We start from the raw sequence: 21496 nt of genomic DNA, 5'->3' as shown, positions 1-21496 counted from the left end.
AAATGGCTGCTGCTAAATCTTCTCTGCAATGTCCTAAACTTTTAATGCGTATGAAACCACGGCAGCATCCCTTTCGCGCCCTGGAGGGCACAAAGGCACAAGTATCTCCTCTCTCCCATTCAGCCGGAGCCACGTGCCGCAGTCTGAACAGCGCTAGGTACGTGGCTGGAATGAAAGTCGCCTTTCCAGCTCGTGTGCTCAGAGAGCGTTTGCTGAAGTCAAAGGATTGCCAAGTTAAAAGGGTCAAACCTCCAAGGACAGTTGTATCTGACTGGCTATATATCATTTCAATAGCATCTTCAACGGGGATTATAATCTGAATTGAAGCGGAAAGACCCGAGGCAATGAAGCTGTCAGCAGTCTAAGATTAAGGAATTAAAACAGCAGCAAAGCATTATAGGATTTGTTCTAGATGTATTAGAAAGAGCAGGCTAAACACACTGCAGCCTTCCTTGGGTCGGAAATTTCACGAGTACAGAGAAGGGCAAGAGCAAGGATCTCATCAATATACATAAAAAGAGAGAGAAGAGTGAGACAGAGCTACAAAAACATAAATCATAACTGTAGACGGAAATGAGTCACGCAAGGGTTGACTGAAGTAAACAACAGCAGAAATGAAGTGGATTTAGGGGAGGGCAGAGGCGAAAAGACACTGATAGCCAGAAGACAGGAGAAAAATGGACCTTAATATACCAAGGCTGGTAAATTCTGGAGCGCAGCCCAGCCTGCTCTTGGATTGCCTAATGGACATGCAGGTCCCCAGTCCTGTCCTCCCTTTCCCTTTCTTGTCCCTTCCCCTTTCCCTCTCTTCCCTCACCCCTCCCATGTTCTTACACCCATCTCCAGAATTACTTTAAAAAGCCAAGAATGACAGCAACTGCCTGCACAGGCGAGCTGGCAGCTGAGCTGAGAGAGGGGGACACAGGCCTTGCCTTTGCCTCCATCGAGGTCCCCAGAAGGCCACCGCCAGCTCCGCGCAGCTTGGGAGACATCACCAGCTCTTCTCGGAGGGAAGCAGAAGCTCTCAAAACAAAGAAGGAATCAAACTCCAACCAAAGGACCCATTAAAATGATCCATTTATTTCCGGCAAATTGCACACGCCTTGCTTTCGTTCGCTCTATCCTAGATCAGTCGAGGGGAGGAATTCTCTCCCGCCTTAGAGATACCGAAGTTATGGGACGAAACACAAAGAAAAGCAGGGAAGTGTCCCTTGCAGATAAAATACACAGGAAAGTGTCAGCAACCCAGACTCCATGCAGCCACCAGCCCTGCTCAGCACAAGCCATAAAGATGCAGGTTGTACCGCTCAACACCGCTTGCTGCGACACGGTTCCTTTAGTTACCCGACCCAAAAAGAAACGGAATCACTCCCTGTGTCTGAAACACACAGCCCGCTTGACAACCAGAACTAGGGCCCGGAACAACGATGCCTGGTTGACAGCTAGATTAATCCTGAACCAGGCCATCTGTACAGAACGACTGCACTTTATTGAGACAAAAACGTACCCAGCAGAACACTTCCCTGCACACACAAGGCCACAGAGCAGTGATGAGCAGCTGGATCTAGGACACAGAAGGAGACGGGAAGCTAATGACAGGCGGAGCTTGTTCCGCAGCACAGGTAGAGCATGGAATCACTTTTCAACTCCTCCAGCCAACTTCTACTGGGAGATTTACATGTAAGTCCTCAATCAAGTCTCTTAAGAGTTATTCAGAGTCCCCTGGGTAAAAACAATCTGTTGCAAGAAAGAGGAGAGTCCAGAGCTGCTCAGTGATTCTTTTTGGTTGAGCCAAAACCAGAAAAACCCATCACAGCTGCCATTTCATCATCCTCTTCAAATGTCAAATCTTCCTCCGCCCGCCTTTTCTTCTCTCTCTGCTTCTCCTTCTTGTAGGCTTTGGCCTTCTCCTCCTGAAGCAAGGGACAGAACAGCAAAATAAGCTGAACCTCCTGAACCAAGCAAGCTTTTGAGACACCAGGCACAGCACAGTTAACCCAAGTCCTACCAACAGCACCTAAGTTGTATCTAAGGAAATAAAACAGCCAGCAGAAATCTTGGACTGCAGTCTCCCAGGAGCAGGCTTCCCACTGCCTCCAGACCACCCCACCCGCAACCCCAAGAGCAGAGTCACACAGAGAACACAGCCAAAAAGAAGTGTTGTGAAACTCTCTCTTCCAAACAAATGTCAGAAGTTTCATCTGGAATCAACGCTGAAGCAAGCAGGAGCTGTTTTTAAAGCAGGAGGCCTTTCCCTCATCTGATGGACCACTCCAGTGACTGCGGTGCTGAATGTCGCTGCCTGTTGGCTTTCAGCCTGGCAGAGTGACAGCTGCTCACTGGAACAGAAGCTGAAGCTCTGAGCGGCTTTGGGGGGGTTTTGGCATCAAAGAGTTTGCGCTGCTCTAATCAAAGTGTTTTGCTCTGCAAGGATCACAAGCCCTGGAACAGCGCCAGGCTTGTACCAGGCGACACAGAAGCATGGCTTCGGCTCCCAACTTAGCAACTGTTCCTGCTGTTCCCATCACGGTTCGCTGCGTCGCAGCAACTGAAGACAGCCATGCCCTGGAGAAAGCTACACCGAAAGTTGCTGCTGATTTCTTTGTTGCCATATATTGACTGGCAGTAGCTTTTCAACCCACAGCACTCCCTGCACTGCGGGGCACCTGTCTCCTACCTCCCCCAAACAGACCAGGCTCAGCAGCACCAACGCCTGCTCGAGAGCGGAGCACAGGGCTGCTCCGTGCGCACCCCAGCAGAGCACCCCTGCGGTGAAGCAAAGCTCAGGGCTTGGGCAAGGAGGCTCAAATGGGCAGCGATTTGTAACGTTTGGTTGTTATGGGACTGCTGATGGAGGAGAAGCATCCACAGAAGCTCTCGACTGTCAGAACTTAGTCAGGTTTTCAAATAAACTCGATATTCACGTCAGGGAGCTGACACCTAAGCCCAGGTTTGAGTAGAATCTGCTATCTTGCACTGCCTGCACACATAACTCACACCACAGCACACCACTCACAAAAGCCTTGCACACTTGGAGAGGCCACAGAGACACAACATGCCATGTGGAGAAGGATCCCAGCAATCCTAAGAACCGTGGAAGATACGGGACAAAGACATAGATCTGCTTATCAGACCACACAAGTTCAAACACAGCTAATGGGAGACAAAAACCAGGTGCATCATCAGGGCTGTGCTGCTCTCAGTGGAAACCTGAAGCATCAGAAGTTACCGTCACACAGCAAGAGGGGAAAGGGATTTTCAGAGACAGCAGCAGACAACTTTTTAAAAAATAAACAACAAAGAAACAAAACCCACTCACAGCAGCAGACAAGCAGCCCATAATACCAAGCAAAAGGCTTCTGTGGAACAAGGTTAGGAACCAGGGTTAATTTCCTCACACCACATGTTTCTGGGGGGCTTTGCTCCATCAGCCGTTGCCCAGACTCACCTCCTCGCGGAGTTCCTTCATCCTCTCCTCAAAGTCATAGTCCTTCTGCTTCTCCTCCATCTTCTTCTTGTTCACCTCAAAGCGTTTCTTCACCTGGTCCAGCGTGGAGCGCTCCACCCGCATGGACATGCCCAGATTTCTCTGGTCTAGAAAACAGGAGTGGATTCACCAGTGTTCAGCAACTCTTAGCCTTTGAAGACCTGCACACAGCCCCCGTCCCTGATCCAAATTTAAATACCTCAGCATGGCAGCCTCTTCCTGCCTGCCATCCGTCCCCTCAGAGCAGCTTCAGGGCCAGCCTACACTCACGCACAAGGCCATACACTCTTGAGGCTCAGAGCTCCAACCTGACCTCCTACCCGCACTGACTCATGGGCCACCCATCACTCAAAGCACAGACAGCAGCGTTGTCCCCTGTGTTCCCGAGTGGCAGAACCTGGTATGACACTGTACCATTGCCCAGCCTTCAGGGACTCCTCTCCACACGACATCTCACCATGGACGTGACAGGTAACCCAGACCCAGCCTGGGGAGTGTGACGCAGCAGTGCCTCCTCCCGCAGAGAGGCGAGCACTTTCTGTCCTCATCTGGTCCCACATTCCGATGCAGACTGGGATTTCTTACACCAGAGGGGATGGGCTTTAGAGGGGCACCATAACCTCTTCTGGCCAAGCCCAGAGAGTGGTGGGGAATGGAGTTGAAGCCAGTTGGTGGCTGGCCACGAGTGGTGTTCCCCAGGGTTCAGTTTTGGGGCCAGTCTGGTTTAATACCTTTATCAATGATCTGGATGAGGGGATTGAGTGCTCCCTCAGTAAGTTTGAAGATGACATCAAACTGGGCGGGAGTCTTGATCTGCTCGAGAGTAGGCAGGCTCTGCAGAGGGATCTGGACAGGCTGGATCGATGGGAAGAGGTCAATTGTATGAGGTTCCACAAGACTAAGTCAGGTCCTGCACTTGGGTCACAACAACCCCATGCAACACTACAGGCTTGGGGAGGAGTGGCTGGAAAGCTGCCCAGCAGAAAAGGACCTGGGGGTGCTGGTCGACAGCCAGCTGAACATGAGCCAGCAGTGTGCCCAGGTGGCCAAGAAGGGCAATGGCATCCTGGCTTGGATCAGGAATAGTGAGGCCAGCAGGAGTAGGGAGGTGATCGTGCCCCTGTACTCGGCACTGGTGAGGCCACACCTCAAGTATTATGTTCAGTTTTGGGCCTCTCACTCAAGAAGGACACTGAAGGGCTGGAGTGTGTCCAGAGAAGGGCAACGAGGCTGGTGAGGGGTCTGGAGTACAAGTCTTACGAGGAGAAGCTGAGGGAACTGGGATTGTTTAGTCTGGAGAAGAGGAGGCTGAGGGGGGACCTTATCGTTCTCTACAACTATGTGAAAGGAGGTTGTAGTGAGGTGGGTGTTGGTCTTATTTGGTTCTTCTCCCAGGTAACTACAGACAGGACAGGAGGAAATGGCCTCAAGTTGCATCAGGGGAGGTTTAGATTGGATACTAGGAAAATTTTCTTTACTGAGAGAGTGGTCAGGCATTGGACCAGGCTGCCCAGGGAAGTGGTGGAGTCACCATCCCTGGAGGTGTTCAAAAACTGTGTAGATGTGGCACTTCAGGACCTGTCGCAAAAGGGGAAGAGGAACCTAGCTCAAGAGCTAGCAGGGCTCACTGACAGGGCTTTACAGAATCACAGAATGTTCGGGGTTGGAAGGGACCTCTGTGGGTCATCTAGTTCAACCCTCCTGCCGAAGCAGGGTCACCTACAGCAGGCTGCACAGGACCTTGTCCAGGCGGGTCTTGAATATCTCCAGAGAAGGAGACTCCACAGCCTCCCTGGGCAGCCTGTTCCAGGGCTCTGTCACCCTCAGAGGGAAGAAGTTCTTCCTCGTGTTCAGATGGAACTTCCTCTGCTTCAGTTTGTGCCCATTGCCCCTTGTCCTGTCGCTGGGCACCACTGAAAAGAGCTTGGCCCCATCCTCCTGACACCCACCCTTGAGATATTTATAAACATTTATTAGGTCTCCTCTCAGCCTTCTCTTCTTCAGGCTGAACAAGCCCAGCTCCCTCAGCCTCTCCTCGTAGGAGAGATGCTCCAGTCCCCTCACCATCCTCATAGTCCTCCGCTGGACTCTCTCCAGTAGCTCCTCATCTTTCTTGAACTGGGGAGCCCAGAACTGGACAGAGTACTCCAGATGGGGCCTCACTAGGGCAGAGTAGAGGGGAAGGGGAACCTCCCTCAACCTACTGGCCACAATCCTCCTAATGCATCCCAGGATCCCATTAGCTTTCTTGGCAGCCAGGGCACACTGCTGGCTCATGGTCAACCTGTTGTCCACCAGGACACCCAGGTCCCTCTCCGCAGAGCTGCTCTCCAGCAGGTCCGCCCCAGCCTGTACATGGGGTTGTTCCTCCTCATGTGCAAGACCCTGCACTTGCCCTTGTTGAACCTCATCAGGTTCCTCGCTGCCCAACTCTCCAGCCTGTCCAGGTCTCGCTGAATGGCAGCACAGCCTTCTGGTGTATCCACCACTCCTCCCAGTTTGGTGTCATCAGCAAACTTGCTGAGGGTACATTCTAACTCTTCATCCAGGTCGTTGATGAAGAAGTTAAACAAGGCTGGGCCCAGTACTGACCCCTGAGGGACACCACTAGTTACTGGCCTCCAACTAGACTCAGCGCTGCTGATGACAACCCTCTGAGTTCTGCCATTCAGCCAGCTCTCAATCCACCTCACCGACCACTTATCCAGCCCACACTTCCTGAGCTTCCCTAGGAGGATGTTATGGGAAACAGTGTCGAAAGCCTTGCTGAAGTCGAGGTAGACAACATCCACAGCTCTCCCCTCCTCTACCCAGCCACTCTTGCCATCGTAGAAAGCTATCAGATTGGTCAGGCATGATTTCCCCTTGATGAATCCATGCTGACTGCTCCTGACAACCTTCTTTTCCTCCACTTGCTTGATGATGACCTCCAGGATGAGCTGCTCCACCACCTTTCCCGGGATGGATGTGAGGCTGAGCGGCCTCCTTCTTGCCCTTTTTGAAGACTGGAGTGACACTGGCCTTTCTCCAGTCCTTGGGCACCTTTCCTGTCCTCCAGGACCTCTCAAAGATGATGGAGAGTGGCTCAGCATCATCTCAAAGATGATGGAGAGTGGCTCTTTAAACTAGATCTGAAGGGGGAAGGGAATAAAACCGGGCTAGCTAGTGACAAGCCTGGGGGTGGCAACTCAGCTGTTAGTGGACGGTGTGCTAGCGAGGACCTTCACTCTGCTGTGTCAGTGAGGGTACGGAACAGGGAGCTGTGCGGCAGCAATGCTGCAGCTTCATCGGGGGCTCAATTCAAAGGCCTTTATGCAAACACATAGCATGAGGAATAAACAAGAGGAGCTAGAGATGTGCGCACATCTGCGGGGCGCTGATATCATCGGCATCACGGAGACATGGTGGGACAGCTCCTATGACTGGAGTATTGGCATGGGAGGATACAGGCTCTTTAGGAAAGACAGGCAGCGGAGACAAGGAGGCGTTATCGCCCTCTATGTCAAAGATCAGCTGGAGTGCATGGAGCTCCGCCTGGGATTGGATGAGGAGCCCACAGAGAGCTTATGGGTCAAGATTAAAGGCAGGGCAGGTAAGGGCAACATTACAGTGGGAGTCTGCTACAGGCCACCTGACCAGGACAAGCGAGTGGGTGAGGCCCTCTATAGGCAGATAGGAGAAGCCTCACGTTCAAAAGCCCTGGTCCTCATGGGGGACTTCAACCACCCCGACATCTGTTGGAGGGACAATACAGCAGGGCACACGCAATCCAGGAGGTTCCTGGAATGTATTGATGACAACTTCCTCCTCCAAGTGACAGAGGAGCCCACGAAGAGAGGTGTGATGCTGGACCTTGTTCTCACCACCAAGGACAGGCTGGTGGGGAATGTGAAAGTCAAGGGCAGCCTTGGCTGCAGTGACCACAAAATGGAGGAGTCTAAGATCCTTAGGGCAGCAAGGAGGGTGCGCACCAAGCTCGCTACCCTGGACTTCAGGAGAGCAGACTTTGGCCTCCTCAGGGATCTGCTTGGTAGAAAACCATGGGATAAAGCCCTAGAGGGAAGAAGGGCCCAAGAAAGCTGATCAGTATTCATGGATCACTTCCTCCAAGCTCAGGAGCGATGCATCCTGACCAAAAGGAAGTCAGACAGAAACACCAGGAGGCCTACATGGATGAATAAGGAGCTCCTGGCCAAACTCAAGCAGAAAAAGGAGGCCTACAGAGGATGGAAGCAAGGACAGGTAGCTTAGGAGGAATACAGAGAAATCGGCCGAGTAGCCAGGGAGCAAGTTAGGAAAGTTAAAGCCCTGACAGAATTAAATCTGGCCAGGGATGTCAAAGGGAACAAGAAAGCCTTCTATAGGTATGTCAGTGATAGAAGGAAGGCCCTCTCCAGAAGGAAGCTGGAGACCTGGTTACCTGGTGTCATGGGTTTGGCCAGGACAGGGTTGATTTTCACGAAAAGCCAGGAGGGAACACAGCCGGATGGGCTGACCCAAACTGGCCAAACAGAACAGGGTATTTGATACCATGTGCTGTCATGCTGGGTTCCCGCTGAGGGGGCGGAGAAGCGGGGGCGCTGGCTGGGGGAAGGCAGTCACAGCTTGGGAGCTCGCAGGGCAAGAGGCAGTGAGAGTTGCTCTGTCCATCCTGCTGTTTGTTTTGTGCATTCTCATTATCTGTATCGTTGTTGTTACTGTTCGTTTTGTTTGCTGTTCTGTTAAACTGCCCTTATCCCCACCCATGAGTTTTTTGCCTTTTTCTTTCCATTCTCTCCCCATCCCGGTGCGGGGAGGGGCGGCAGAGCAACCCCATGGCCCTTTGTTGCCGGCCAGAGCCAAACTGCAACACCTGGGATGTGCAGAAAGCTGAGGTGCTGAACGACTTTTTTGCCTCAGTCTTCAACAGCAAGTGCTCTAGCCACACCGCCCAAGTTGCAGAAGGCAAAGGCAGGGACTGGGAGAATGAAGAACCGCCCACTGTATGAGAAGACCAGGTTCAAGACTGCCTAAGGAACCTGAAGGTGCACAAGTCCATGAGGCCTGATGAGATGCATCCGCGAGTCCTGAGGGAACTGGCGGACGAAGTTGCCAAACCACTTTCCATCATATTTGAGTGGTCGTGGAGATCTGGGGAGGTCCCCACCAACTGGAGAAGGGGCAACATCACCCCCATTTTTAAAAAGGGAAAAAAAGAAGACACGGGGAACTACAGGCCAGTCAGTCTCACCTCTGTGCCTGGCAAGATGATGGAGCAGATCCTCCTTGAAACCGTGCTAAGGTACATGGATAACAAGGAGGTGACTGGGGACAGCCAACATGGCTTCACCAAGGGTAAATCATGCCTGACCAACTTGGTAGCCTTCTATGATGGGGTTACAGCGTTGGTGGACAAAGGGCGGGCAGCTGACAGCATCTACCTGGACTCGTGCAAGGCATTCAACACTGTCCCACATGATGTCTTTGTCTCTAAATTGGAAGGACATGGATTTGACAGATGGACCACTCGATGGATAAGGAACTGGCTCAATGGATGCACTCAACGAGTTGCAGTCAATGGCTCGATGTCCAGGTGGAGACCAGTGACGAGCGGTGTGCCTCAGGGGTCGGTACTGGGGCCGGTGCTGTTCAATACCTTTGTCGGTGACATGGACAGTGGGACTGAGTGCACCCTCAGCAAGTTTGCCAACGATACCAAGCTGTGTGGTGTGGCTGACACTGGAGGGAAGGGAGGCCATTCAGAAGGACCTTGACAGGCTGGAGAGGTGGGCCTGTGTGAACCGCATGAAGTTCAACAAGGCCAAGCGCAGGGTCCTGCACGTGGGTCGGGGTAATCCCAAACACAAGTACAGGCTGGGCAGAGAGTGGCTCGAGAGCAGCCCTGAGGAGAAGGACTTGGGGGTACTGCTGCATGAGAAGCCCAACGTGAGCTGGCAATGTGCGCTTGCAGCCCAGAAAGCCAACTGTGTCCGGGGCTGCATCAAGAGCAGCGTGGCCAGCAGGTCAAGGGAGGGGATTCTGCCCCTTTACTCTGCTCTCATGAGACCCCACCTGGAGTACTGCGTCCAGCTCTGGAGCCCCCAACATAGGAAGGACATGGAGCTGTTGGAGCGGGTCCAGAGGTGGGCCACGAAGATGATCAGAGGGTTGGAGCACCTCTCACAGAATCACAGAATGTTCAGCGTTGGAAGGGATCTCTGTGGGTCATCTAGTCCAACCCCCCTGCCGAAGCAGGGTCACCTACAGCAGGCTGCACAGGACCTTGTCCAGGCGGGTCTTGAATATCTCCAGAGAAGGAGACTCCACAACCTCCCTGGGCAGCCTGTTCCAGGGCTCCGTCACCCTCAGAGGGAAGAAGTTCTTCCTCGTGTTCAGACGGAACTTCCTCTGCTTCGGTTTGTGCCCATTGCCCCTTGTCCTGTTGCTGGGCACCACTGGAAAGAGTCTGGCCCCATCCTCCTGACACCCAACCTTGAAATATTTATAAACATTTATTAGGTCTCCTCTCAGCCTTCTCTTCTTCAGACTGAACAAGCCCAGCTCCCTCAGCCTCTCCTCATAGGAGAGATGGTCCAGTCCCCTCACCATCCTCGTAGCCCTCCGCTGGACTCCCTCCAGTAGCTCCTCATCTTTCTTGAAGTGGGGAGCCCTCCTTTGAGGACAGGCTGAGGGATTTGGGGCTGTTCAGCCTGGAGAAGAGAAGGCTCTGGGGTGGCCTTAGAGCAGCCTGCCAGTAGCTGAAGGGGGTCTACAGGAAGGATGGAGAGGGGCTTTTCACAAGGGTGTGTAGTGATAGGACAAGGGGGAACCGCTTTAAACTAGAAGAGGGCAGATTTATTAGGAAGAACTTCTTCACCATGAGGGTGGTGAAACACCGGAACAGGTTGCCCAGAGAAGCTGTGGATGTCCCCTCCCTGGCAGTGTTCAAGCCCAGGTTGGATGGAGCTCTGAGCAACCTGGTCTGGTGGAAGATGTCCCTGCTCATGGCAGGGGGGTTGGAACCAGCTGACCTTTAAGGTCCCTTCCAACCCAAACCATTCTATGATTGTATGGTTTAGCAAGCATGGTGGTGTTGGGGTGACGGTTGGATCTGATGATCTTAGAGGTCTTTTCCAACCTTAATGATTCTATGATTCTAACCAGAGCAAACCAATCACTGTTTGTTCTGGGATTATTCCACAGGAATGGTCCAACTCTCTGGAGAAGGTGCCAGGAGATAAAGGCAGCAGCTCTCACAAACAACCACTGCCTACATCCTGATCTCCAAAGCACGCTTTGACCCGTGTATACGTGTTCAGCACTCAGACACTGGTGACGTGCGAAGGGAACAGCCAGAGCGCTGCAGCAGCCCCACAACACAGCAGAAAAGTTATCCTTACGTTTTTTGCCATTGATGTGATCCAGGAAGTTGATGGAGTCTTTCACCACACAGTCACACACGTTACAGTAATACCTGGAAGGAGAGAGAGAAAACATTAATGCCAAAGCACGAGAGAAACCTCATCTCACAGAACAACTATTCAAGATTATCTGCGTGTCACTTGGGATATGGGTCCCTTCGCCAGGGCAAGAGGGAAGCTACTTCCATTACAGAGAGCCCCAACGAAAAGAAATGTGCAAAGGCACACCCCAGACTGACAGAGCTGCCTGGCTTAACACTGGAGGTGCCAACCCTTACGCCAGCACCACTCTGACAGACAACAGAAACCGAGACATGAGCTGATCTGTCACATGTCAGCCATGGCACCTTCCCCTGCCAGTCACAGCCAGCAGGGTGGGATGGACTCTGCGACTCCGCAGGGCTCGGCTGCCCTCCTCCGAGGCGGGGCTGGCCATGCAGCCCAGGTTTCCAGACTACAGCCTGCTGAAGGCTCCCACCTGGCTGCAAGGCAAGTCCTCCCATCCCCATCACCTTGCAGCAGCAAATCCCTGCTTTACACAGTGGTGCTTTGTGCCTGTCTTAAAGGCCATTGCAAAAACCCAGCCAGGGCTTGCACGTCCATTGCTGGATGCTGTTCAGGGCTGTGCATCTCCCTGGCACTGCTGGCTATTAGGCTATGACTGTGAGAAACTAACAGGCTTACTCTTACAGTGGCACAAATTCAATATATTCTTCTCAACCTTTCGATGGCTTAGGATGAGCTAAGAATCCTTTCAGCCTTTGCCCAAACACGATCCACACAAACAGTGGCCAAATACCATTCCTAAGGACAGCTGTCTGGATATTTCTCCCACTCCCAGTGCACAGATATCCAAATCAGAAACTCAAATTAACAGCAGAGAGGGTCTCACTGCAAGCAGGCCTCCTGACTAACAAAACCCAAGCGAGCAGCAGAGATCTGCCTCCGTTGTTCCTACAGGAGAGCAGAGAAACACTGATATCAAGCAATAATGTTGGAAAGGGCTCAGCCTGCTGCATCTCTTCCACATGTTAGCCCAGAAGACCCAGTTTAGGTGCAATACAGCGCAGCACCATCACACCAGGCTCAAAACACAGAAGGAAATCACCATCTGGTGCACCGTAAGGGCTCACTGCTGTATCACAGTCCCCCCGTCTCACCAGCACAGCTCTGAGATTCCAACAAAAAGACCACGACCTACCCTCCCATCTCTGACTGAGGGGTAGTTTTGGTGATGACAATTGTTTTCCCCAGCTTCGATTCCAGGTCCACTTTGTAGTCTCGGTGCCGCAGAAGTTCCCTTTTGACGGGCTGAGCTGGTTTGCCTAAAACATATGCAAAACCCCACACTGTTTATCAGAAAAGGGCAAGCTTGACATGCTGGATTTCACATGGTGCTTGATGAAGAGGCACAAGCCGGGAACCCAGGAACTACCTGATTCATGCAGAAATTGCACTTTTTTTTTTTTTTTTTTTTTTTTTACATCAGTAAACAATATTATTTCCTTATCACCATTTCCTGGTTGCTATTAGAACCAGGTAGATCTGTGAGGTATCTCCAGCTCCGGCGTGGGTCATGCTCTGAGATCTCCTTGTTTCCAGGGTCTGACTGTTCCTCTCCCTCCCCAAAGGCCAGGCAGACAGAGGCAAAGGTTCTCAGTAATTACTTTTATCAAAAAAATACATTCAGTGGCAAGCACAGGAGAAAGTATTGGAGCAAGCCAGCCTTGAACTGCTGCTATTTCCCTCCAGGATTTCACTTCTAGCTGCTCACTCGCTCTCACACTCAAAGGGTTTGGGTGACTCATTGCCAAATGAGCAAAGCTCGCCTGGAGTCAGTACACTACGCACCATCTTTCTTTTCTCTCTCCTCTGTGAGCCGCTTCTCTGCAAGTTTCTCATATTCATCTTTGTCCCACTTTCGGCGGAAGTCGAAGTTCTTAGTCTGAGAAGGAAATAAAGCGTATTAACATTTATTATACAGTTTGACTAGCTCTGAGGGGAGACTGGGGAAAGAGGTGGAATCACTTGGCCTATGAGGCCACAGCAGTAAATTAGGGGCACTACGTTACATCCCCATGTCCTCTGTTTTCATATCTAGGAATTAAGGATGTAGCTTAAGAGAATGACAATTAGCATGCCTGTGCTTACTTCTTCTAGAAGGATTTCAAAGCACTGAGAAAAGCAATGAGTTATCTTAATAGCTCCTGAGACGATCACCCAGGCTTTCACTTTGAAAACCAGACACAAACGGGATTTAAACCGATTGATCTGAGACCTCAGAAGTGCAACACGGCAGACATTAGCATATTTCTTCCGAAAGTCAATTAAACCTGAGTTACAAATATCAGATGAGGAAGCCATGTAACACAACACAAGCTTTAAAGAGCTTGATTAAAATACAGGAGTACGGAAGGCTCTGGGTGCCTACTTCCCACAGTACGTCTCCTCATTACAGGAATCAAAGCGCCAAGTTTGCTGTGAAATCATAGGAACCACTATGGGTTTTTCAAGTGAGACATGCGTGCAAGCAAACCAGAAGAAGCTCTGAAACCCCATCTGTAAAGCCACGGCATGGAAATACCAGGGAAGCACCTGTATGAAACACACAGTAAGCTGTCCCGCTACTGCAGCTTCCCGCTGCAGACACGCAGGGAAGGGAAGAAACGCCTCCGAGGCAGACTGGCCCTTTGGCAGCTCCCCAGAGCAATTAACACTGACAGCGACAGGATAAGCTGCGTGAAGAGAAGCTGAATTCAGGTGAAGCTGGCAGTGAAGAATACAGAGACTATGCTGTTCAGGGGCAGATTTTTACCTAGTCACCAACGCTGAGGGCAGAAGTGACTGGACAAGAATCCTGTTTCCATCCATGTCTACTCTCACCAGACCAGCGCAGCCTCTTCGCAGTGTCTGCCCTGTCTGCAGTGCAGGCCCCTGCACCTGGTATCAGTCACGGCTTATAACTCTGACACTTCTTGAATTTCTTGAGAAGATAACTCCCGTTTGGTTAGAAAGCCACATTTAACTCAGCACAGCAGTGAGAGGCTCTCAGTTTCATATTAAGAAAGGGATGGATGTATTTTCAAACACCTCTGGGAAAGAAGGACCCTTCCACACCCCACCACCTTCTCTGTTCAGCCAAATCAAGAATCCAATCACAATCCAAAGGAAATAAATCCCATTTGAAGCTATAGCAGCAGCACAGTCATTTAACGTTTTCTCCTCTGGCAATCCTTCAGCTGGAACAAACAACCACTGATAGGAATGAAAATGCCTTAGGGAGGCGTAGAAAAATTCTCATTTATTCCCAGAGCTTCTTAAGCACTTTAAGCATGTCATAACAGGTTTTATTAACCACCCTGAGCAAAAGAAAAGAAAATACCACAGAGTGTAAATTAACGTTTGGGGGTATTTTCCAGAATCTAGACTCTCCTGCACACCAGCGCATTATCACAAATCATAGCTGGTGGGGGCTCAGAGAGAAGGCGATTTACTTGCTGCTTCGCTCTCCTGTTGTAATAAAAGTGAAAGAGTCCTTCACAGCTCTTTTACCAATCTCCCTCATCCAGGCACAGGGAAAAAAATTACAACTCAAATGCATAACAAGATCTTGGCTAGACATTATCGAAAGCAACTTTTCTTAACTGGTCCCGTGGAGGCAGGGGTGGCTGCAAGCCCTAAAATCTTTATCTAAGAACTGCTTTGGATGACAGAGAGTATTTCCAAAATAAGTACTACCAGTTAGAAACCAGAAGTGCCCTGTAGCCTCCTGTTCCCTCTGGAGGTGGACACCGAATGATCTGCCCAGTACGAACATCAAAGCTTATAAATAATACAGGAGTCTCAAGTCTGACTCGATCTAACAGGAACACAACCGCCAGCAGCTGAGAATAAAACAGAGGCCCCATCTCACTCCCGGGCAGACGTCCTGCTCCCTGACCTCTCTCAGCACTGCTCCCTTCTCAGCAAGTGGCTTGAAGCGAAGGAAAGATCGGCCAAGAAAGCAGAAAAGCACAGCCACTGTGGTGCTGACAGCTGTCTCGGGTATTACTGGAGGTGTTTCAACTGATTTAGCTCTCCAGTCAGGTTACACCAATGGCATCCACCTCGCTCATCCAATCTCGGCATTCCCAACACCAAATCCTGTGGGATCCATAAAGGCAGAAAGACCTCCCTGCCGTGTTACACAAACTGAGCAACACCAATAAAATAATCAAGCTACTCAGAACCTTCAGAGACTCCAGGATCACAGCCACAGAAAGGGTGGTTTCTGCATGCTGACCAAACAGCAGCAAGCAGCAACTTCAGCTGGACAGTGCAAGAGCCAGCCAGGAAATAGGCAACCCCTCCCTAGAGGAGCCGAGAAGCAACGGGGCAGGGCGAGAGGGGGAACAGAAGGAGGGAGCTGCCTCCACCCCCATGGCCCAGCCCCAGCAGGCTCCTGGGATGGGCCGGTCTCCCCGGGGGCCGAAAGCGGGTGGGCACCCCTACCCCGGGGGCCGGGGCAGGTTCGGATCTCCTCACGCTGCCTGGCTGAAACAGGGGCTCCCAAGCGGGAGCCCTGGCCCTGGGAAGGGAAGATCGGGGTGGGGTCTACTCCCCTTCCAGCCCTGAACACATCGAGGCCTCTAAAGGGCCCCTAAATCTCCCACCGCCCACACACAGAAGGCACAGCGGTGCGAAAAGCAGGGACGGGGCCTCCCCACCGGCCCCTGCTCACCCGGGCACCCCCGGCCCTGCCACGTCCCCCCCCGACAGCTCCCTCACCCCGTGGCCTGCCCGCAGGCCACGAGCGCGGCCCGGCCGCAGCGGGGCGGCCGTTCCCTCTTTCTGCCCCTCCAGAACGAGCTCAGCCGCCCCGGCCCTGCCCCCGGCACGGCCCACAGTCTACGGAGCAAAAGAGAAAGCGACAGGCGCGTCCCCACCGTCGCCAGCACCTACCCCGCTGCCCGACGCCATGTTGAGGGTGCGGGCGCCAATGGAACAGAAACTGTCGCGCCGCGGCACCCGGGCCGTAAAGCGAGGCAGTCCGCCCGAGCACCAACGAGTGCCCGCCGCTGTGGCCTAGAGCGCCGCCGCGCCGTCACGCGGAGCCCCGCCCCTTCCGGGTTCCCGGGGACCGGCCATGCTGCGGCAGGGTCTGCTGGCCGCCGGGCGCCTGCTGCCCGCGGGCCCCCGCCGGTCCTGGCTGCCCGGTCCGCCGGTGCCAGCCGGCGATGGCGGCCTCCTGTCCCGGCAGGCGCGGCCCGCGGCGGGCTCGGCCGACGGCGGCGCGCGGGGCCGCGCTCTGAAGACGCCCAAGGTACCTGCGGGGAGCGGGGGCCGCGGCGGCGGCTGCGGGGGCGTCGTTCCCCGGCCCCGCCGCTGACGGCCGCTCCCCGTCCTGGGCCAGGGCACCCGCGACCACCCTCCCGCCGAAGCGGCGCTCCGCGAGCGGCTCCTCGGCGCCGTGGTGGCCTGCTTCAAGCGGCACGGGGCGGCCGCCATCGACACCCCCGTGCTGGAGCTGCGGGTGAGGCGGCACCGGCACCCGCTCGCCCGTGGGCCCCCCCCCCTTTCCCCGGGGCGGGGGGCGGCCGTGGTGTGGGAGGCTGGGGCCCCCCCTTCTGCCCCAGGTCAGAGGGGGCTGGCGGGGGGCTGCGTGCCGTGCTGCCCCCGCTGCTGCTCCACTTGTGGGGCCCGGGGGGGGAGCGGCCGGGCTCCATGCTCTGTTCACCCGTCCCGGGGGACCCTGCGCCCTAGAGCCGCCCCGGCCCTCTGCTGTCTGTCCCCAGGAGACGCTGATGGGGAAGTACGGGGAGGATGCGAAGCTCATCTACGAGCTGCAGGACCAGGGAGGGGAGCTGCTGGCCCTGCGCTACGACCTGACCGTATCCTGCGCTGGCAGAGGGGGCGGTGGCACCGCCCCCCCCCCCCCCCCCCCCCCCCCGCGCTGGGTCACCCCTGCCCTGCCCCGCCTGCGGGTCCCAGCGGGGTGATGGACACCCCCTTCCCGCCGAGCGGTGGACACCCCAGCTGGTCTGGCTGTCATCGGCGTGACCCCACCTCAAACCACCCTGCAGCCAGGCCAGGATCCACAGCCACGTGGCCCTTTCTTCTGTGGGCTGGGGACATGCACCAGTATGCTCCACCGTACTGGTGTTACATCCTCCCAGTTACAGTCCCCACCTCTGTGCGCTCCTGTCCTGCCCATCCCACCTTTCCAGTGCCTCGGGGGCTGTGCTGGGAAAGCAGTGGTTCTTCCTGCGGGTACAAATCAGGCATCCATCCCAGGCCTTCTCCACCTCCACGTCTCACCAAAAAGCTCTCCCCTTTCCTGTCTGTGTTGAATTCTCTCTGATTGCGCCGTAAGAGGGCGAAAGGACTGAGCAAAGGTCTGTGTTTGCGAGGTGTTGGCGTGGTTCAGAAGAAGGAGTTGTCCCGGTGTTGGAGGATCTCGGTGTGGTGCATCATACTCGTCGTCAGCCTGGGCTGATGATCTCCCAAGGGATCGGGGGGTAGCTGGCCATACAAAAGGGGGAGGGGGAGTTCTGAGGTTCAGCGCAGCTTGGGGGATCCCCATGTTCCTGTCCTTAACTCCTTAGCCCCCCCAGGTCCCCTTCGCTCGCTATTTGGCGATGAACAAGATCACCAACATGAAGCGCTACCACGTTGCTAAGGTCTACAGGCGGGACAACCCGGCCACGAGCAGGGGCCGCTACAGGGAGTTCTACCAGTGCGTGAGTGTTGTGGCTGTCGCAAGGGGACTGGCGCGGGCTGCACCGGCTGGATGCCTTCCGCTGCTGCGGGCTGTGTGGCCGAGCCGAAGCTCATCAGCTGTGCCAGCAGCCTCTGCCGCTTCTTCTGCCCCCAGGACTTTGACATCGCCGGGCAGTTCGACCCGATGATTCCCGATGCCGAATGCCTGAAGGTTGTGCACGAGATCCTGAGTGACCTGCAGCTTGGGGACTTTCTCATTAAGGTGAGACCAGAGCCGAGTGGTTTTCATAGCCACCCTGCCAGTGGGATTGAGGCGCTGGTGGAAACACCGACAGCTGCAGCTTCCCGCACCCCTGGGGAAGAAGAAATGGCGGTGGGGGGGATCTCCCCTGAGCCAGGCGTGCTTCTCTCACCCCCAGGTCAATGACCGGCGGATTTTGAACGGTGTGTTTGCTGTCTGCGGCATCCCAGAGAGCAAGTTCATAACTACATGTTCTACCGTGGACAAGCTGGACAAGGTAAGCGTTGTGCTCGTGGGGAGATTGCTCCCAGTCTCGGGGTGGATGTCTCGGGCTGGGCAATGTCGTGGCTGTTCTCGTCATAAAGAGGTTCACAGTTGCTAAGTCTGTGGTGTGTGTAAAGCATTTGGGGAGCTCTTGGGTGTGGTTAAGAATAAAGCCTGGCATTTCCAGTGGTTTCTGTTAACAACTCCTGTCAGAAAGGCACAGATCATTAGTGAGATTGCTGACTGCTGTCTTCCTGTGGGTGTTGTGAATACGCGGCTGGTGGAGACAGTGGGTGATGAGCGTCCTGCAGCAGTAGAGGTTCTTGTTTGCTCTCGCAGATGCCGTGGGAGGATGTGAAGAACGAGATGGTAGGAGAGAAAGGGCTCTCTCCCGAGGCTGCGGATCGCATCGGGGAGTATGTCCAGCTTCACGGTGAGCACTGGAGGGGTCGAGCCCTTGGCCTTGCTCTTCCAGGCCAGGCAGGCAGGGCCAGTGATGGAGGGGTGCAAGGCAAGTACACGGCTGGCCGGGCCCGTCATTGCGGGTGCTGCTGCACTGGCAGACGTGCAGCATGGCTCCTTCCCACAGGTGGCCTGGACCTGATCGAGTGGCTCCTCCAGGACCCCAAGCTGTCCCAGAACAAGCTGGCCAGGGAGGGGCTGGGGGACATGAAGCTGCTGTTTGAGTACCTGACGCTGTTTGGGATCACAGGGAAGGTGAGGAGGTGCAGGGGCAGGAGGGGGTGCTGCCCTCGTGGCCGGGCAGCCTGGGCCCCCCGAGCGCGCCCGGTGACAGGGCTTCTCCCTCCTGTCCTACAGATCTCTTTTGACCTGAGCCTGGCACGGGGTCTGGACTATTACACAGGGGTGATCTTTGAGGCTGTCCTGCTGCAGCAGGAGAACGACCATGTGGAGGAGTCAGTCATTGCTGGGAGCGTGGCTGGAGGCGGTCGCTACGACGGGCTGGTGGGGATGTTTGATCCCAAGGGGCGGAAGGTGCCCTGTGTGGGGGTCAGCATTGGGATTGAGCGGATCTTCTCCATCCTAGAGCAGAGGGTGAAGGTTGGTGCTGCTGGCAGTGTGTACGGGAGGGCTCTAGGAAGCTGTCTATCGTTTATAACAGAGCTCTGTAGCTCCATAGTGTTCAAGGGGAAAGGATTTTGGAGGAGAGGGTGGGTCATCTCATGCCTGAATGTCCATGCACAGCAGACAGAGCCCTATTTTGCAGCCCGTCAGGATGCAGGAGTGGACAGCTGAGGGTGGCGTTTCATAGCAGATGCCAAGGAAGCATTAGAGATGGGCCCTGAGCTCTGGTCCTGGCTCAGGGCTTTGTGCCTCAGTCACTTTGCTTGTGTCCCTGACCTGTGAACATTTCTGTCCTGGGGACTGTGAAATGATGAATTTGGTAACAGCTGTGGCACTCACTCTGTGATGAGCACCCTAGGAAAGCCTGTGAGGAAATCCATCACTCTGCATTTAGTTCTGAGTTTGTGATTCATAGCAAGTGTTTGAGGCAATGTGTTTGTAGCTGGAGAATCAAAAGAGACATTGGAAAGCTGTCCAGGTCCCATCCGGGAGGGAGGGAGGGAGGAAGGCCAAGGTCCCACGGGAACAGCAGCATACGATTAAGTAGTGCGTCAGAATGCAGATTCTCTGGGGGACGTATGAAATGTGCCCAGGCTGTCTTATTTGTGCACATTTTTTTCTCCTGGAAGGTCAGCCTTGCTCAGTAACGTTCCCTGAATAGGATGGTTAGGTTTTAAGTATGCTTGTTTTGGGAGCTAAGTTAAGGTCTGAAGATAAAGTGAGATGAGCTTCTGTTGTGAGCTGCAGATTCCCTCAGGGCCAGTCACTCCCATGAGCATGTCTGTCCCTGCAGGCTTCTGGGGAGAAAGTTCGAACAACTGAGACACAAGTGCTGGTGGCTACACCTCAGAAACACTTACTTGCTGCGAGGCTGAAGCTAATCTCCGAGCTGTGGGATGCAGGGATCAAGGTGAAGTAAGGACGTGGGCTTGGTACTGGTACGGGAGGGAGAGCCTGCAGGGAGCTGTGGCACAGCAAGATCAACTCCATTAGTTGTGTGTCTTTTCAATGTCTGGGCCCATCTGAGATCTAGCAGGCAGAGAAGGAGAACAGCCAGGAGCACTAAAGGCAACAGCTTGCTGAAGGAATAATGAGGCAGTTTTCTGTGGAGTTTTGGTAGTGGCTGTTTTGCTCCAAGATCCATCAGAGCAAATTTTGTGCTAATGATTCACCTTCTAGGCAGAGATGCTGTACAAGAAGGATCCTAAACTGCTGAAACAGCTGCAGTATTGTGAGGATACAGGGATCCCCCTTGCTGCCATTGTAGGAGAGCAAGAGCTGACAGATGGAGTCATCAAGCTGCGAGATGTCGCAACAAGAGAGGAGGTGAGAATGCCTTTTTACACCAGGTTTCAGAAGTGCTTCCAAAATCTAGCAATTACTGAAAGGCTCCAGGTCTTCCCTCCGTGATGGTGTTCCTCTGGGGAGCTGTAGCACTGATCTGTTGGGTGACTGCTCCAGAAAACCAGCACAAAACTGCATTGGTATCCACAGCAAGTCCTTAGGGCTGGCTTGAATCATGCTCTGCTTAGGGTTCCAGTGCTGCCACCTCTTCCTCTCCATTTGCTTTGTAGGTTGATGTCCCAAGAGAAAAGCTTATTGATGAGATCAGAAGAAGGCTGGAGCCCTAGGACTTTTCTGGCCAGAGCTGCTTGACTGAACTGCTGTACAGGTGGAACCTTCCAGCGCCCTTAGCCATTCACTTCCCGATGGAGTCTGGTCACCATCTACTATTGTGAGGCTTATCTGCCTGGGCTAAGGCAGTGTCAACACAGGGTATCTCCTTGGAAGGAGCAAGGGGGTTTGAAAAGTTACAGACAGTGCAGTCACCAGGTTAACCTTCTGGTTAACTCGTCTGAAGGACGGGCCAAGCTTGTGGGTTCCTAATATTGCAGTACCTGTAGCCGTACCACTGTTCCCATCCACTGTAGCTGGTCGTTGTGGTGGCAGCGCGGGCACAGATGGACGTGGTGCGGCTCAGGCAGGATCAGGCTGAGCTCCGGAGCCGGGGGCAGTCTGGCGGCTGGGGTGCCCGCAGGCCCGGGATGCAGGGAGAGGGCGGCGGTGGAAGCCAGGGGCTGCGGCGCCGGCCTGAGGGGAGCGCGGGCGCTCCCGAGGGAGGGACGCAGCAGGGGCTGGCGGAGCTGCGCGGGCGAGCGCGCAGGAACCCTGTGACATCTTTATACATTAAAACCACAAAACGCAAAAACCCACCCTCGGGCGTTTCTTCGGGCTCCGTAACGCCGTTCGCCGGGCCGCCTGCGCGCTGAGGTGACGCGCGGCCGCGGCAACGCGCGGGCGCCGCAGTGCGCAGGCGCG

At 54.2% G+C, this 21496-nt stretch overlaps 2 protein-coding genes across 2 annotated transcripts; one reads left to right on the top strand and one right to left on the bottom strand.

The window, feature by feature from the left end:
- Window positions 1-1047: 1047 nt before the first annotated feature.
- Window positions 1048-15918, bottom strand: ZMAT2 (zinc finger matrin-type 2). The gene is made up of 6 exons (XM_075442211.1): window positions 15829-15918; window positions 12739-12832; window positions 12089-12212; window positions 10867-10940; window positions 3449-3594; window positions 1048-1913 (listed from the first exon to the last, which is right to left on the bottom strand). Exons 1-6 carry the CDS (start codon window positions 15844-15846, stop codon window positions 1770-1772), a joined length of 600 nt encoding a protein of 199 aa, XP_075298326.1. The 5' UTR covers window positions 15847-15918; the 3' UTR covers window positions 1048-1769.
- Window positions 15919-16012: 94 nt separating this feature from the next.
- On the top strand, window positions 16013-21382 carry LOC104328282 (histidine--tRNA ligase, cytoplasmic). Its single transcript, XM_075442135.1, has 12 exons — window positions 16013-16189; window positions 16280-16399; window positions 16662-16757; window positions 17481-17606; window positions 17741-17848; window positions 18006-18104; window positions 18431-18524; window positions 18681-18808; window positions 18911-19153; window positions 19971-20087; window positions 20357-20503; window positions 20752-21382. Exons 1-12 carry the CDS (start codon window positions 16013-16015, stop codon window positions 20806-20808), a joined length of 1512 nt encoding a protein of 503 aa, XP_075298250.1. The 3' UTR covers window positions 20809-21382.
- The last annotated feature ends 114 nt before the right edge of the window (window positions 21383-21496 follow it).

Source organism: Opisthocomus hoazin, chromosome 23 (assembly GCF_030867145.1).
Source record: "Opisthocomus hoazin isolate bOpiHoa1 chromosome 23, bOpiHoa1.hap1, whole genome shotgun sequence".
NCBI lineage: Eukaryota > Metazoa > Chordata > Aves > Opisthocomiformes > Opisthocomidae > Opisthocomus > Opisthocomus hoazin.
The sequence above is the reverse complement of the archived record's forward strand: the minus strand, read 5'-3'. Positions and strand labels throughout refer to the sequence as shown.

Coding starts and splice junctions, on each gene's coding strand:
- LOC104328282 (XM_075442135.1), top strand. CDS start 16,013: ATGCTGCGGCAGGGTCTGCTGGCCGCCGGGCGCCTGCTGCCCGCGGGC. Junction 16,190..16,279: donor GCGCTCTGAAGACGCCCAAG/GTACCTGCGGGG, acceptor GTCCTGGGCCAG/GGCACCCGCGACCACCCTCC. Junction 18,809..18,910: donor TGTTTGGGATCACAGGGAAG/GTGAGGAGGTGC, acceptor CCTGTCCTACAG/ATCTCTTTTGACCTGAGCCT.
- ZMAT2 (XM_075442211.1), bottom strand. Junction 12,213..12,738: donor GGAGAGAGAAAAGAAAGATG/GTGCGTAGTGTA, acceptor CATATGTTTTAG/GCAAACCAGCTCAGCCCGTC. Junction 10,941..12,088: donor CCTCAGTCAGAGATGGGAGG/GTAGGTCGTGGT, acceptor CTCTCCTTCCAG/GTATTACTGTAACGTGTGTG.